Genomic DNA, 17,322 nt, shown 5'->3' on the forward strand with positions numbered 1-17,322 from the left:
ATGAATATTATTAATGATTATATTCTCGTAATGAGATTTAGGTCTAGTGAGAAAGTTCAAAAGAACACTTTGACGTTTTATGTGTTTCATATTCTTGCTTGGATTTGAACTAATTTTGTTTCATATTTTCTATTTTGAATTTAATCCGTTTTAAATTTACCAAAAATTACTGAAATTTTTTTTAGAACCAGAGTGGTTGAATTAAGAGTTTGGCATATTTCAATTGATATTAGAGTCTAAGGCGAGATTGAAATTTACGCCAAATTTTTCATAATCAAACTTAGGTTTTATTCAAGTTGGGGATCTGAATTGAAATCTCCTTGAGTCTGGAGTAATTTTTTTAGTAGCTCAGGAGATGGGAATCTGGTGCAGATATTCCCCAGACTCCACAACCCTATCTAACTCGATAACTACTGATTAGTAAACTAACATACTTTGACTGATTCGTCATTTTCCATTGGTAAAAAATTTACAGTCACATTTACATAAAATCTATATCATAGATGTTGTTCAATATTTCAAAGGTAATATGGAGATTCTAAAACGGAATTCTATGGATAATGCACATGGACCTACAATGTTGGAAACACCTTCCGGTCTTCAAAGTTCAAGTTATCATGCATTGATGACAAGACCTTTTGTGGATTCGGAACAAAAATCTGTGTCTTGCCAGGTATAAATATAGAAATTTTTTAATTGGGAAGGGGACACTGTTTTAGGCTTTGACAGAGAAAAGATTTACCAGTGAAAGTTTAAAAAATAACCAGTGCTTGGTTCTTTTTTTCGATCCTTCCGTAATTTTCAATAAGAAGTCCCAGTAGCAAGTATTGTTGAAAATCAGTATCTATTGGCATTTTTCTTGACATTATATGGCTGAGAGCCAAGAAGAATGGTCAAAATTTTTTTTTTCGAACAACAATAAATACCACTTTTTCTAACCAATGTAAATATGTTTCATATTTAGGTACCAATGTGCTAATACATTCAAATGCCACTAAGAGGTTCAAAGTACATTTTATATTTAACTATATTTCTACGGGTAATACACCTGTAATACTATTTAATTAACATTTCTAAGTCTGTGTTCTGTACTTGTGATGAACATTTAATGACAACTGTAACTATGTCGGTGAGTCAAGTTGAAAATGCATGATATGCTTATTAGAAGATGAGTCAGATACATCCAAATATGTCAATCTGTATAGTTTATTTAGTATTCTAGAATTTAGAACAACTGCCATATCAGTTTAGATAGGCAGATCCCGAATAAGGTTACTTCACATCAAAATCGAGATGTATGCCAAATTTTATGTACAAATTTGGCACATATGTGTCATAAATTACCTACTGAAACAGCAGATTTTGCATTAGAAATCACCTTTTTGGACACGTTAGTATTTAATATGCTTACAAAGCAACCTAATAATGCATAGCGTGAAGCCTTAGCGATTAAACTGTTGGAATAATAGCATAGTGAGCATTAGAATAGAGCATTTGGTATTTTTTTGACATTATTCGTGCCTGAGCATACAAGTACAAAATGGTATTAAACTTATTTGTACCTCAAAAAATAGATCTTCAAATAGATGTTATATATAGTCATTAGGGCTGGGAATTTCAGGGAAAACACTTTAACCGTTAACCGGGTAGAATTAACCGGTTAACCGCCGCATGACGTTTGACGTAATAAATTATAATCTCAGCTTGTTACGTCACAATGCTTATAAAGCAATTTCGCGTGTTCGTATCCCGGTATTGCTTATTAAAATTATTCACGAATCGAGATAGTTTCATGATTGCTCTGCTTCAAGAGATAGGCAGCGTGGTTCGGGCGTGTTGAAGTATTTTAGAAAACCTGATTCCGTTGTTAAACGTCATTTATGTGACAAATTATCGGTGTTCGATGTGCAAATTTTACTTCGAGGTATATATCACAAAGAAAAACGGCATCAACTGCGCACTTGTTGTATGACATTGAATATCCGATTTTGCAATGAAATCGTGAACAATATATTTCGAAATCGACCGAAAACTGATTCATTCAAAACTGTGAATTCATTATACTTTTAAAACATAAATAACCAAAAAAACTTCCTCTAGTAAGATGATATGCTCCCAAGACCACTCGTTGCTATTAAAGTGGGTGGGCAACATAAGGTATCTGGTATATGTAGACTTTAATTGATCAACAAATCTTGTTTTAGGATTTTTTGATGTTGAAAGACGATCATGAAGGTGTAGGGATTGAATATCAAGATCCAATAAAAACAACAGACGATATTGTATCAGGGAGTGAATTTCTACCTTCAGATTACGTTGATGAAAATACTCCCGTTGAAATCAGGTAAAACACTTTGGACTAAAGATGGTAGGATATATATAGTCTGGTTTCTAATAGTTGCGAATATAAATAGATTTGAATAATGTGGAAAGATTCATTGTGTGAACCGCCAAATTTTAAATGAATCATTAGGAATTCATTTTATCTGGTTAGCGCATGATTGCCAATAGGTATATTCATGTTGAGTTGAGTATAGATAGAGCACAACCATTGTTAGCAAAATGATGTAACTTACCAATATTTTAATACGGAAGAACTTGATCAGGGCATGACATGTTCCAATGGTGTCGCTGCTCGTTAACCAGTAATGGTGTCTCGTACCTCCCTCCACCCTGAAGTGCCATTTGACTTCTTTTTGTATTGTTTATTCATTAGCTCTATTTCAGTATGGTGGATAAATAAACTACTGATTACTGTTAAAGACACTAGCAGCATAATTTCGTTCGTAAATTATTTCATTTTGTCAATACTGGTTGTGCTCTATATATCCTCAACAATTGTTTTCGTTATCTGAATTATCCGAAAAATACACACATAAGTTCAATGACTAAGATTCTGCTTTGAGTTCTAAAGAGTATTCGAAGGAGGCAATGTTTACCAAGTTAAAGATATATTTGTCGTTGATTTGTCGACTCATTGGTCGATATTACTGTATTTTTATACAAATTTGCAGGAAACCAAGCTTTGGGACAAGTCAGAAACCAAAGATACGATTCAGTGATAATATACCCATTGTAGATGCTCATCCTTCCGAGTATCCTCAAAGTTCTAATACTCAACGAGAAGCATTGTCTGGGAATGAACGATCTTGTTCTAGTATATCTGAATCTGATGATCAAGAGTACGGGATGCCGTTTGTACAGCGTAGAAAACGAATTAAGGGTTCTGGACGTTTTGTCAAAAAAAAGTTCAACACTGGAACCAAGTTACCCATGCTTGTCATAAACAGTCCAGAAAGACTGGAGAGCACACTCGGATTGACGCCAGTAGAAGACAACAAAAATGAAAGGCTGAATAGTGAAAAACAAGTTAAATTAAAAAGAGGTATTCTTTTTATTATTATTTTTTGTCTTGGCAAACCTCATTCATATGCATTAACATGGTATAGAAAGCTGCATCATTGATTTCTTTTGCATACTTTTGTCTTTCCCCTACATATCATTACCTAGTCACGTGGTGTTTTTTTACTTGTGCATGAATTGTTTGATCATATTAGGATTTGGAATCAACCAATTAAAATAACCTCGCTCTGTGAATTCTAGTCTAACTGTTAAGCCTTGTCAATTTATGGGGACAGTTTACAGGGCTGCCAGATAGCCATCGTAAAAGTATCATAGACAGAAAAAATATATTGATTATTTTTGTTTTTGTGGAATCATAAATGATATCTATATATTTGGAACATGCCTGAATGGTTGATTTATCTCATGGCTTGCTTCATGATCGTATCAATATTGCATATTTCAATGAATTTGGTATTAGTAATGTCACCTTGATTTATATCTTTGACTAAATTATACTGTCATGAATCTAACATTCTAATTTTTGCTTACAGGTCCAAACTCTTATCCTCTTCTCAATCTAATGCAAGAAAGAAACGATTCTACGAAATCTAGACGAATGACACATAGTCCTGGTTTAGGATTTCAAAATAATGATCCAAATTATCAAAGTATGTTTGTACACGATGTGGATTTATCAATTCTACAAACCACTTTAATCACTATACCTCCCTACCATGTAGAGTAACCGCTTGGTTAGAAAAGTTGAAAATTGTTTTGCACGCTGGATAAGGTGTTTAGAATGAGCATTGGGTTAACTTTGTGATGCATACATAGTTTGGGTTAGTGCCATAACTTTTTAGTCAGATCAAATTATATTGGGAGTGTTCATGTTTCGTGCCTGAAATGCATGCAAATATGCTAGCTTCAGTCGAGGTTAGTTTCAGTATTTTACTAATATGAGGAAAATAGGGGATAGGACAGTAATTCAAGTTCATTATAATGGAGATCTGTGAACCAATAGCTTGAATTTAAATTCTGAAAATAATATTTTCTATATGCTAGAGGAATTCATTTATTCGATTTTCTTTCAGGTACAAGTTTCAATCATAACCTTAATTCTCCTGGTATTCGACGTACTATTCTTTCATCTGCTACTCCGAATCAATCATTTTATAAAAGTATTACTGATTGCATTGATACATCAAGATGGCATGATGCTAATTCAACTGCAGTACCTCAAACTCCATTCGAAATGTGGCTGAATAAGGTACTATTTTTATTAAAAAATTTTATTTTAAATCTTCACATTTGATGTTGTGTGGCACTGGCATCAATACCAAAGGGATTTGAAGGATTGTATATATATATTTAGGTATCTGCCAAGTGGCATTTGCAATAGACAAATTGCTGCCTAAATTTTTGAGCCAAATTTGATGAACTAAATATCACCACTGAGTCAATAGCCTATGGTGTTAGTCAATTATGGTAACTGCCGAGCTAATATTCCCAGAAAATTCATTTCCTTAGCAATATATGTTATGCCAGTATATGATACTGTCAATATGACTTTCTATTACCTATTATAACAATACCAATGTGTATTTTTTACTCCTTTTTGTTTTTTCCAATCTGTAGCCTGAGTTCTCTCATCAATCAAGATCTCCGATTTTTCAATCAGACCGAATATCATTGGATGAATGGGAAGATGAACCACCTTCTCTACAGTAAGTAACTTTAGCTTAATCATTTTGGTAGTTTACTGGGCTGGCTGTAGGTCTGTGTCTTCATATAATGATTGAGAGTTTCAATGATGATAGTGTCAAAACATTAATGGTATGTTAGGTTTAGTTAAACATACATGAGTGTGAGTGATATCAAACAAAGTTTTTATAATTCTCTTGGCAACATTTTTTTTCATTAAAAATTATTTTCCTTACTGAATACTTGATATTTGTGTGATAGACCAACACCTTCATCAATCACAGCCTAGATGAAAACTTTCGAATTACAGGAATAGATCAATCTAGATGTTTAAGCATACTATAATTGTTCTATCTGTATTTACTTATTACAGTCCTAGGAGATCATCGAGAAGGGGAAAACGACATCATCGTACTAGATCAAGACTTTATTCCAACAACAGTTCCTCATCAATTAAATCAGCATCTTCTAAGCATAGGAGGGGAAGCGTTAGAAAACGCCGACATAAGCGGAAAAAAAAGTTGCAAAAGGCATTGAAAGAGAATTTGGAGGTGTGTAGTATTTGGTTCATCCTGAATTACGTTTATTGTTGCTGGGCTGTACAATTATCTAACAGACCATGTTGACCTTTGTTGAAATTTCTATATACACAAAAAAGAGATGAAAACTGCTAGTTCACAAGAATTTTGCATCCTTTTAGCAAGGAAGATATTTACAATATTCCATATGTTTTTGTAACCAAGCCCTTAAAAGTTGTATAGTTTATATTTGATACCAAGGTAGTGAATGGAAAAATGAACTCCTTTACTCATTATGAAATTTAGGAGGAAAACACAGCATTAACTTCATTGAAAGTGTCAGAGTGTCAAAAACAACTATCCACTGTCAAAGAAAATTCTGCGCTGTCTTCCAGTCAAATACTAGATCATGATAACACTGTATTCATTAAAACACCAACTCCCATCTTCAACATCAATAACTGTAATTTGAAACAAATCTCAGCATCAAAGTAAGTACAAATATTTTCTTTCGAAAGAAAACATTAATTATTGCCCTATTACTTTTCCAAATTTACTATAGTGTTTTGCTTGTTTTTATACTTTATTTAATGATTGGATGTTTCACCAAGTATTGACTTTCTTGACAATCTGTAGCATTTGCTCATCAGCAAGATGTCGAGGGTGACGTATTAATTGTAATTTTACCAACTGCGCAGACACTTTTCATTGAGATAGATTTGTAGTTATTGTTAACTTGTATGAATCGAATTACTCATGGCCAGTTTCTGTCTTCTGAAGAGTTCTGGTACAGTTGCAGTAATCAAAAATTAGTCCCCAAAAGCCACAGATAGACTTAACTTGGCTCTAAGTTCCTTGAAATGGCATGTGGGTGAATATTTTGAATCAAAATGATGATTATGAACATGTAAACCAGTTTGTATGCATCAACTTTCAAAACCACTTGAAATAAGTATCAAATGTTTTGCAGTTATGAAGTATACAAAGAATTTTTCTTCAGGTCAGAAAAAAATATCCAGGAATTAGCACCGCTCTTAATTTATATTTTGTTATTCCATTAGAAACGAAGACGGCAGCAACTCTGATTCATTCATGTCTAGATATGCATGCATAAATCATGACAACAGTGCCACAGTTTCAACTAACAATCAAGATGCAAATGAATATGATGAAAAAACAAACTTGTTATCTAGATCAGGTACTGGAACTACCACTTATGATAAACCACTACTTTGTTGAAATTTTGCTCAAAAGTTATAAGAATATTCAACAAATCATCATTTTACACTTATTTTTTAGTGGTTTTTAGCAAGTCATTTTTGTGACATTTGGTTTGTGCTTCTTACTGTGTTTTTTGACATGTTTTAAATTCTGATTCATCAGTATATATCATGATTCTTCATATGGAAACATGTCAGTATTCCAGTTTCACACTGACCGCTTCTACAAGGTTCTATGCAGGAAACCAGTTAAAAAAATGTTTTCTAGTGGAACGAAATAGTAGCAATGGATGTGAATAGTAGTATTAAATTATTTAAAAATTCTGCAGTTGATAATGAATTAAAATATTCAAAAATGCTGCTTCCACTATTTATTCTTAGATAATATGAATCTGTTTGAGCCATGCAGCTCTGTTCTACTAGTGCACAATTTTTTACAATCATAGTATTTGGAATTTATTGTATTCAAAACTCGTTTTTTTCTTTTGTGTTAAGTACTCCGCTTCTTAAGATTTCAATATACACAATGTATTGTTTTACCTTGCCAGTGTCAGTTGCATTTTATTTGTCTCTTAAAACCTGTTTATTTTATTCATCATACTGTATTAGCTTCTTTTCTTACCTTTCGCCTCAACTTCGACCAGCAGTTTACTGATAGTGTGACATCAAATTTTTTTTCAAATACGATTTACCAAAGAATATAGGTAGTTAATGAATTTGAAAAAAGTCCTAAATTCGTCTATATATTTTAAAATGAATTGGTTGTTAGAATTAAAGTTATAATATTTGTTCTTGTAGACCGAAGTGGAATATTTGCATTCAACTTTATAAGCCTTCATTATATAATTTATTTAATATTTGTTGGCATGTTTTAGTGCTATTCTTGTTATTTGCAGGTCATGATTTTACTGTGCTTTTAGTTTGCCTATATCCAGTGGTGGGATTCAAATTTTTTGTCAGCCGGTTCTGTTACGAACAGAACCTTGACAGTAATCAGTGATGCTAACCGGTTCGCTGATCTCATAAAATTCCGTGAGACGGTTCTATAGAACCGGCTGAATCCCACCACTGCCTATATCCTAATTTATGTGTCCAGCTTTAAAATAACCAAGCTTATCAAGAGAGATTGTGGCAAACTGACCTATCCCCCCAATTACTTATTTTCAATGCCTTTGACATGTCGTCAAACTGGTCTGCCGTTTTATGCCTTTAATATATTTTACTAGTTACTACTGTGCTGATCAATAAAGTCCTCTATTGTTGGCAAAACTCAGTTTTAATAAGCTACAGCAGTGAAGCGCCTTCCAACTTGTTCTTGAATAAAAATATCTTCATGAAATTAGGCACACAACTTCGTTCATGTTAGAACAAGGAACTGATGGCTGCAGTGGACATTTTTTTCTACATGTATAAAAGCATCACAAGAAAGAAGAACCAATTATAAAGCCTCGTTTAGACAGCTTTCCAGGTGTTTAATCGGACTTCCTGAAGTATGCGCACCAGAATGGCGCACAACCTGAACTCAGGCTGTGTACCATGTTAGGGTACAACCCTCCCCCCCCCTAATTTTGAGGTGCGATTCCACACTGTATTTCCTAACTCAAGTATAATTGTATTCAAATATAACGACTATGGCATATTTATCAGTGTAGATGAGGGGTTCTAAACCGCAGTCTGCGGGCCAATTACGGCCAGCGTGACGATTTAAAATGGCCCGCCGAACTTGAGTGAAATAGTTTAACCCTTCATGTGGTACCTTTTGAGTTTTAGATATCGTTTATTGTTACATCATTATCACAGTTTAAGCACGTTTATTTCGTAACAATTGAATTATACCGGTATCTTATGTATACGTATGGGTATTAGGATTTCACACTGCAGTATTTTAGATATCAGCCGTATATTAGGAAAGCTTGAAGATGTCACAAAACAAAAACTAGGCACTGAAAACAGACGTTTTTTATATGAATGACAGCGTTTTTATTTCTTTATTGAAAATAATCAAACTTCAGCGATTTGTCTTCTTACCAAAAAATATTTCAGTTCTGAAGGAATACAACATTATGACCATTACGACGTGCGTATTTCAAAATTTAATTCATTGCTTAATCCATACAAAAGTCAAACAAACATGTTCAAAAAAAAAAAATGTATAACAAAACAAGCCATGAGTAGCCATTCATACAATGCCGGATGAGCAAGTAACTTCATTAGTCACTATCAGTTGCAAATTACTTGTTGAAACGTAGTAGTATATATTTACGGTGACCGTAAATTCGAACCCATGCGTATATCCACGGGTTCAATCTATATGCGGGTGCTAAAACCCATGGGTTAGTATGGGTTAAACTATCCGTGAAACCAAAAAAAAATTCATAGGTGCAATAGCATACAGGTGCAATTGCCATGGGTTCAAATCTAATGGAACCTATATTTACGGTTGAAAGTCGTGCTTGATTTCTATTTCCCGGGAATTCTATCAGCTAAATATTATAATTATTGATTTCATTACATAACAAACTGCGATGCTAGGTGTATCTTTTCCTCGCTCCCCTTTTATGGCCCTACAATTTTATTCTGCTGTGGATTTTGGCTCGCCGTCAATCAACTTGGGCCCCTCATGTACATTGTTTCTCAAATACATACCATTTTTTTAAGAATACAAATAGCCTAGTTTCGAACCCCCCCCCCCCCCCCCCTAAAAAGAAAAGCTGGGGAATATACTGATGACGACACAGCTGCGAAGAACTCCAAATCGACCCCATCTCAACAAAGAACTTCCCTTTGGGGAAATAAAAAACATAACGTACTCACGTACCACCTGGAAGACCTTCGCGTATCATTAGTGGTACGCGTACCACAGTTTGGGAATCACTGCCCTAGATGAATCAAATACATCGACTGGTTGGTTACACCATCTCCGAGGATTCTTCTTTGAATAATGTATATCAATGGCATTAAACGCTTCCCCGGAATTGGGATTCCCTTACCATGTTGGACGGTATTTGACCCATGAGTGCGCACTCCACTCCTAAAAAATCATGTTTATGCCTGGAGGTCACATTTGGCTTGATGCTCCTGTGACAAACTTGCCTCATTTAGAGGGGACCACGGCAATAAAAAAGCAAAACACTGAAAAATTATTGATAAATTTTAGGGGTTCGAACCTCATTAAAAAGGCGAAAATACATTCAAGCCTTAAAAAGTAGACACTGAGAAAATATTTCAGTGTATACAATGCAAGCGACAGACTTGCTCTTCATACTGGAATAACTAACATTTACGCATTCGAACCATCCGAAAGCTCACTTAGCCACCACTCTGAAGAATTTTTGTCGACTTGAACCTTTGCCTTTTGTCTTACCAACCAATGCTATGCTCTTATCAGTATCTTTTAAAATGATTTCTTGGCTGTAATTGCCTGACCAGTGACCACCCATCACCAAATGCAAATTGCAAACATCAATCACAAGGGCGCATTATGTTGCTCATGAAGCTTTGGAGCTCAACTGTGGAATCATCATCCAAGTAACTTGCATATGATTTCTTCCCTTCAATATGCCAACTCTTCCCGGTTGACAAATGGATATGCAACAAAATCTGCCGCTTTCGAGCCATCTTTATTATAATGAAGCATCCTGAAGCAAGCATCACAGAAAAAAGATGGATCTTCGTCAGATAATTCATCATTTCTTGTCAACCACGTAGCAACGAAAAAATTACATACCTGCGTTCAGAAAATAAAAGACATCTCCGGTAATTAAAACACTCGGAAAGCAAATTGATGAGAAAAAATATAAATGTTTGCTACCCGTTCGACAAATTAATGCATAGTCATCTATATATATATATAGTAGTATTATTTTGTCTACCCCGAAGAGAAGGTCATCTAAAGATACATAGATTAGTATAAAGGTCGTTAACCTAATTCAAGAGCATTGACACCAACCTTGCATATAAAAGACTTGAACTTCGCACGAGATATGGAAAGGGGGTAATTTGATCTTGATTGGCAGTCGTCCGAATGAAGCAATCTGAAAGTAGAATACAGATTTGAGTTAAAACAAAATGTTGATTTTTTGTCAATTAAAAGCTTAACATATTGTAACCAGCAGTTTTGTGCCTGAATCAAATTTAGCCGCAACTTACCTGATATCCTTGAATATTATGACATGTTCACAATTGCCCTGATGCATGTAGAGATAAGGTGAGCCGAGACACAAATCTAAATCATCAAATGTATAGTCTTCCATATTAAGACATTTGCAATCTGAGGGCATTTCCGCACCATTTGCTTCTACCCAGTCGAAAATAATTCTGCATACATTAACAAAACAAGCTTGGTTAAGCACTCTTAACTGAAAAAAATTTACTTATAACCCATGTTGTAATGCACGCACAAACATAACACAGACAAGAACAATGAAACCTTTTAGTGTTAATCTTAACAGTTGAACCCACAAGCCAACCAGTGTAAATTGGGTAAGCTATGTTGAACAACAATATCTTCTCTACCCTCTTCAAGTGATAATTTTTGAGAATTAGTTGAAGAATTCATATTAAAGACATCCAAGTAGCGCAGGATGCATTCAAACTGTGATTGTATAAATATTGGCCTAATCACCGCTTTGCAATAAGTAATAAATACATTTCTATAATGAAATAAACTTACTTGGATATGTCATTTTGAGTTTCATATCGGTGATCATTGTAAAAAGTATTTTCAATAAAAAAGAATCCAGCTTTATATAAATCTTTACATTTAATATCCCGAGGATGATCTGGATTATCAGTAAATTTACCAACTGGTTGCTGATCTATCGCACATGGTATTATATCTCTGAGTTCTGTCAATTTCTACAAAACAATAAATATAAATGCACAAAGATTAACCAAGTCACCAAGAGTAGCATATTACATCACACGAAGAATTTTAGTGGAATTACGGTAATTACAACTTGCAGTTGAAATGGTACTGGACCCAACTCGACAAATAGATTTTATATACGGTAGACTTGAATCCAAGTTGACATTATTTAAAACGGACCTTTACTGGGACTTATGACTAAAAATGTGAATTGTAGGAATGACAAAACTGACCTGAGATCCTAAAACTCTATAATCAACAGTTGTGTGTTTATACGTTCTATATGATCTTGGAAAATTGACACCAATTGTTATCACAGTTTCTGGACATTTTATTTTATCATCCTTATTCTTCGCAGGCTTTGATGATAGCTGATTTTCCTGGAAACAAAAACCCAGTTATACCCACTTGAGCCTATCAAACATAAAAATAATTTCGAATTATTTTTTGGCCATGAAGTTCTTCTCGTGGAATCTTCAACCATACTAGAATGGAACCCAAGGGCAACAAGTCAAATGGCTACAGCAGTGGTTTTCAGCCTTTTTGTTAATGCGGAACACAAATGAAACATTTCAGAGGTTCGAGGTGTTAGTTTGATTGTCTGAGTTGTATAAACTATAACTACATATAAAACCGAACCTAATACCAGCAAAACAGAATTATTTTGATGATTAAAGTATACCAAGTGGTGGTATGCTATTTGATTACATTTAAACGATTTACAAAAGGAAAAACTTTTTCAAAATTATGCTTTGGCAAATTCCTAAGCACTACAATACCGGGATCATATAAAAACCAGTCATACAAAATACTCTTACCATACAACATATGGAATTGAACATTAGTTTATTATTATATAATAAAGCATTAAATCGAATTATCCTAATAAATAATCTGCCTAATAACAAATTCACAATAAAACTAAAATTCATATCTCTATAAATCATACAGAATGCTAAAATATGAAAACAAAAGAAGAGAATATTCTGAAAATCTTACCAAGTTGCAATCATATTCAGTGTATTTACTCTTGAGAATAATAGTTTTCTTTTCTAGATTCCTCGTTTTATTCAACTTTATCCATGCCTTCACAGTATCCAGTCCAGAATCAGTAGGAATAAGCTTGACATCTTCCCAACGATGGAAGTTTTTCTCTCGAGGACATTCAAGCTTATTTGGACTAAATTGCACAAAAAATGTATGCTGACGTATTTCTCAACATGAGAGAATTACTGGTATATTACTTACAGTGCATCAAAAAATGTCAACTGTCACAGAAGACAATTTCTGTGTAACAGACGAAACCAAGTCACTGCATCATCAGGTTTGTTGCCATATATGAGATATCATTCAAAATTGACCTGATCAAACGATTTCTAAGATGGGGTTTTGACTATTGAGGATAGAAAGCAGTTGCCTATATCAGTTTAGAAAATTCAGTTAGAAGAATTTGCTTTTTTACTTGTGAAGTCTCTTTAGCAACACAGTACTTGGTAAAAACCAACCTACAAACTTCCATCAACTCGGTTGCAGTTTCAACATTCGTGTTTAGATCATGAGCAACATCTTCTGGTGTGTCTGATATTTTCTTATCAATGTTCATGTGAAATTCATCAAGTACTTGTGAGGCATCTTTCTGAAACATAAAATTAGGTCATAGTACACAAAATGGAGAATGTATGGAATATTGCTAGTCCTTTTCTAATAATAGTTTACCTTGAACTGCCCGATATGGATTAGTGGTGATATCATTCCCATTGCTTCAGATACTCTGATGCTTACATTTCTCTTCTCATTCAATATTTTTGACATTTTGAAATAGGTAATTTACTTTCTTATTCTAAAAATATTTTAGTTCATAACTGGGGTGATTATGGCGTGAAATGGTAACCATAATCATATAAAACTAAAACCATATTATTCCATAAAAAATCTACAGGTTAATCAATAAATAATTGTTACATTTAATGTTTTCATTCACTTTATGGCATTTTATAATTTATTCTTTTCCTGTGATGACTATGTTCTATCAGCTTCAAGAACATTTCTAGAGATGAGATTGCCATTCACCATTCCCTGAATATGATCACATATTATTTGCTGACCCTTTTTCAGCAACACTCTGGTTATCGCATATTCAGTTCAAAAATATATCAACGTTGGACAACTTTAACTGTTCCAAAAGTCAAAACAGATGGCCATAAAAGAATTCATCTCCTATGGCGGTGGTGTCTGTCACTATGATGATGATCACGACGAGAAGATTCATTTCTCCTGCTATCTCTATGCCTCTCTTTACTACTGTCTTTTTTCTTTTTATCATTCTCTCTTCTCCTTTGATTTAAAGGATTTCTGGGATCAGTGATTTCATATCTATCTTCATTAACATCTCTGTTCATATCCTTAGCATCTCTAAGTTCATGGTCGACATTCTTAAATTTATGATTCATCCATCCAACAACATTGAAATTGTTGTCATCATCATCTTTAGCTTCATCTTCACTACTCTCTTCTTCCTTTACCGCCAACATCTTAGAACGAAAGCTGCCCAACATTGCAAGTGTTTGCTGTTCTCGTGACAATCCTTTCTTATTTGTTCCAACAATTTTATCCCGATAGATTTTCTGTTGAGCTTTATATTCAGCAAACATTTGATTTGAAGATGCAGTATTAGTTTCATTGTCACTTCCAGATGATGAATCAACTTTTTCAATATTTTCTTTAGACTTTCCTGCTAGTTCTCTGGCAAGCATTCTGGACTCGTTACGAAGTTGTTTCAGTTTTTCATCCTTTATGTTTTCTTTAGAAATCGTCTTTTCAGTTGTATCAGACCTATCTATTTTTGCCCTTTTCGCTGCTGTAAGTTTGTCTTTTATTCGTTGCCTAGAATTCCTTTTTTCTTCTTTTCCTGAAGAAGACTCATCAGTAGAATCTGACGATGAAGACTCACTTTTGTCTCTGTCTCGTTTACATGTTTCTTCATTATCATTTTCTTCAAGTTTAGAAATAGCTGGTGCAGCACTCAATTTAGGATCTTTTGCCAAGTCATGACTACTTTTTGAACCTTTGAAGGCCAATTCAATGGATTCTTCTTCATCAACCTCTGCTTCATCCCCAAAGGATAATAATTTGTAATCCTTTGTGGCACGAGATTGACTCTTAGCCTTTGTTTTATCATCTTTCTTTTTCCTATTTCTCTCAGGCTCTACTCTGGGTTCAATGTCATCAAATGGATTAGCAAGAACTTTTGTCCATTTTATCATTGGGGGATTTAAAGGTCTTTCATTTTCATCTACATCGACCTCACCAAGCCTAACCATGTTATATACAGTATCACCCGTAACTTTAGCAAATATTGTATGTTTTTTGTTCAAATCATTACATGGACCCAGAGTAAAAAAAAATTGGCTAGCATTGTCATTTGGACCAGCATTAGCCATCGCCACGAGTCCTCTTCGAACAAAACGTAATCTTTGATGCAGTTCATCTTTGAAAGGTTTACCAAAAATGGATTCACCACCAGATCCAGTCCCAGTAGGATCACCTCCCTGGACTATGAAACCTGGCACTACGCGATGAAATATAACATTGTCATAATATCCCTCCATACATAATTGCACAAAGTTTCTGCATGCTATAGGTGCCTCTTTCGACCATAATTCAATATCAATATCCCCAAGTGATGTATGCAAAAGAACTTTGCCATTGGTTGAGGGCTCTTTAATGTAAATGTTGCTCATTATAATTATTTATCTGTGAAAGAATTCAAATAATAGTTAACAATAAAACTGAACAAGAAAGGATGCCTAAAAACCAGGCCTTGTTTACTATGGGATTACCACATAAATAGAAACAGGTTGAATAAAATAAAGAGAATGTTTTAAAAAACAAAGGTTGTTGCCCAGGAATCTGGTGCTAGAGACCACTAAATCAAAATAATGATTTGTAACTCTTATGAGACCCAATTATGTAACTAAACCTGTCATGATGACAAAAATGAAACATGGTTTAGAACAGGGGTGGGCAAGGTTTTTGGATTCGAGGGCCAAAATTTTTGCACACCTAGATAGGCGGGCCATGTAAGTGTGATGTAAAAAATTACATTTTTTAAACAATATTTACATTGCCATAAAAGCAAAAGTGGAAACAATAAGCCTCATGCTGAAACTAAATTGATTCACAATCTCAACAAATTCATTAGTTAAGCTATTTTCAGCTAAAACACCAAAATTTTAGTTTGGTTGTGGCTGCATCAGGCAGGCCAGATTGAATTACCCAACATGCTGGATTTGGCCCGCGGGCCGTAGTTTGCCCATGTCTGGTTTAGAATCATTTATAGAAATCAATTATAGCAATCAGTGCGAACACCTTCTTTACGAGACAGTCTGGGCCTCCATATCAGCACAAATCACCAACCTGACACTGCACAATAACTAAAAGAATACGCAATCTAAAAACATCAACATCACATTCTTCGGAAAATAATAATCCAATTTACTGGAAGAAAAAAGAATTTTATCGTAGCATTTGACAGTTTTTAGCAGAAAAAGACATTTTTGGTCACATTATCAAATATCTATCATCACATTCACAACACATAGGTATATATCGCAACAAATCTACCTAATTATAAAGAATTAAGCAATTGCAATTTGCCGATATGCATAAACATTTTCTGGTTCGGTGTTTAGATTAACACACCGTGATTTCAAGACGTGAATACAGGAGTAGCAGATTGTTCTCATTTTTAGCTTAGTGTGGTAATGAATGTGATACTGCAAAGTAACTACGTTATGATACCCAGTAATAGGAAACTGACAAATCTTTAACCAAGTTATATGTAAATGCCTTATCGCACAGGCGTATAAAACAAATTGAATATTCAAATACATTCACAATTCATTATATTCAATATAGTAAATATTTGAATTTTAGATAGTTGGGAACATTTTCATCAAAAAATTAGGAATTTTGAGTCATCAGACATGTAGATCAAAACGTATGATATCCCAAGCTAGTAAACAGCAAAAACAATTACCTTTCGTATTTATGTCGTTTTAGATATGATTAACGTGAAGAAGATATAGACAAATGATTTATGCAATCTTTCACATGAACGTGATGATAATTTAAAACATATTCGATATTTCATATTCCTCCCTTCATATTCGTATCCGAAAATATTTTCTCAGAATTTACTTGAAATAATTAAATATAATAAATATATAGTAATATTAGTACACAGAGAGAATCAATGTATGTTATTTGTCACCATAAAAAGCAGAAGTATAGTCTACTTATATTATAATCAAAATATACTTATACTTATGAGTCTTAGACCAGAACAACTGTTTAGTTTGTCTTTAACAGCACCCGTGGGCCGTGGCTAAAATATGAACCTCTTATATTTTTATATAAGATGTATATTTCATAAAAAGGGGGGATATCATTTTCTTATTGCTATCAAAACAAATGCCGAAATAGGCAACGGGTACGGTACCGGCATTCGTCTATGTCTGTATGTACAGAATTGATTCAACTCAATTTTATGAAAAAATAAAAAATGAAGAAAGGAATAGGATGTAGTCTATTATATTTTTTCAGCTGACTCATAAATAACCCTGAACTAGCGCTTTTAACAAATAGACAATTTCAAACTCAAGAGCACAGT

At 33.9% G+C, this 17,322-nt stretch overlaps 3 protein-coding genes across 4 annotated transcripts in view; 1 reads left to right on the forward strand and 2 right to left on the reverse strand.

Moving 5' to 3' along the window:
* LOC120345356 (transient receptor potential cation channel subfamily M member 1-like) overlaps window positions 1–8,053 on the forward strand; it is a 29,979-nt gene extending 21,926 nt beyond the window's left edge. Inside the window, exons 32-41 of one of the 2 annotated variants that reach the window (XM_078114944.1) lie at window positions 525–673; window positions 1,079–1,129; window positions 2,205–2,344; window positions 3,015–3,385; window positions 3,897–4,013; window positions 4,437–4,612; window positions 4,981–5,069; window positions 5,420–5,597; window positions 5,871–6,055; window positions 6,626–8,053. In XM_078114944.1, coding sequence (XP_077971070.1) covers window positions 525–673; window positions 1,079–1,129; window positions 2,205–2,344; window positions 3,015–3,385; window positions 3,897–4,013; window positions 4,437–4,612; window positions 4,981–5,069; window positions 5,420–5,597; window positions 5,871–6,055; window positions 6,626–6,803 — 1,634 coding nt within the window. In that variant the 3' untranslated portion in view covers window positions 6,804–8,053. The remainder of the gene's footprint in view (window positions 1–524; window positions 674–1,078; window positions 1,130–2,204; window positions 2,345–3,014; window positions 3,386–3,896; window positions 4,014–4,436; window positions 4,613–4,980; window positions 5,070–5,419; window positions 5,598–5,870; window positions 6,056–6,625) is intronic. The other variant, XM_039414779.2, reaches the window with a different exon arrangement.
* A 2,147-nt stretch (window positions 8,054–10,200) lies between these two features.
* LOC120345364 (snRNA-activating protein complex subunit 3-like) lies at window positions 10,201–13,496 on the reverse strand. The gene is made up of 8 exons (XM_039414787.2): window positions 13,368–13,496; window positions 13,157–13,287; window positions 12,651–12,831; window positions 11,885–12,031; window positions 11,457–11,641; window positions 10,934–11,101; window positions 10,734–10,818; window positions 10,201–10,511 (listed from the first exon to the last, which is right to left on the reverse strand). Exons 1-8 carry the CDS (start codon window positions 13,461–13,463, stop codon window positions 10,338–10,340), a joined length of 1,167 nt encoding a protein of 388 aa, XP_039270721.1. The 5' UTR covers window positions 13,464–13,496; the 3' UTR covers window positions 10,201–10,337.
* A 363-nt stretch (window positions 13,497–13,859) lies between these two features.
* LOC120345360 (spliceosome-associated protein CWC27 homolog) lies at window positions 13,860–15,414 on the reverse strand. Its single transcript, XM_039414784.2, has one exon. The coding sequence runs from the start codon at window positions 15,389–15,391 to the stop codon at window positions 13,862–13,864; it is 1,530 nt and encodes a 509-aa protein (XP_039270718.2). The 5' UTR covers window positions 15,392–15,414; the 3' UTR covers window positions 13,860–13,861.
* Window positions 15,415–17,322: the final 1,908 nt, after the last annotated feature.

Source organism: Styela clava, chromosome 8 (assembly GCF_964204865.1).
Source record: "Styela clava chromosome 8, kaStyClav1.hap1.2, whole genome shotgun sequence".
Taxonomy (NCBI): domain Eukaryota; kingdom Metazoa; phylum Chordata; class Ascidiacea; order Stolidobranchia; family Styelidae; genus Styela; species Styela clava.

Bases quoted from the DNA above. Each gene is read 5' to 3' on its own strand.
- LOC120345364 (XM_039414787.2), bottom strand. From the start codon at position 13,463: ATGTCAAAAATATTGAATGAGAAGAGAAATGTAAGCATCAGAGTATCT. The intron at 12,832-13,156 runs GTTGGTTTTTAC...TGTGCAATTTAG, and splicing joins GAGTTGATGGAAGTTTGTAG to TCCAAATAAGCTTGAATGTC. The intron at 12,032-12,650 runs GTAAGATTTTCA...TTTTGTTTCCAG, and splicing joins CTGAATATGATTGCAACTTG to GAAAATCAGCTATCATCAAA.
- LOC120345360 (XM_039414784.2), bottom strand. From the start codon at position 15,391: ATGAGCAACATTTACATTAAAGAGCCCTCAACCAATGGCAAAGTTCTT.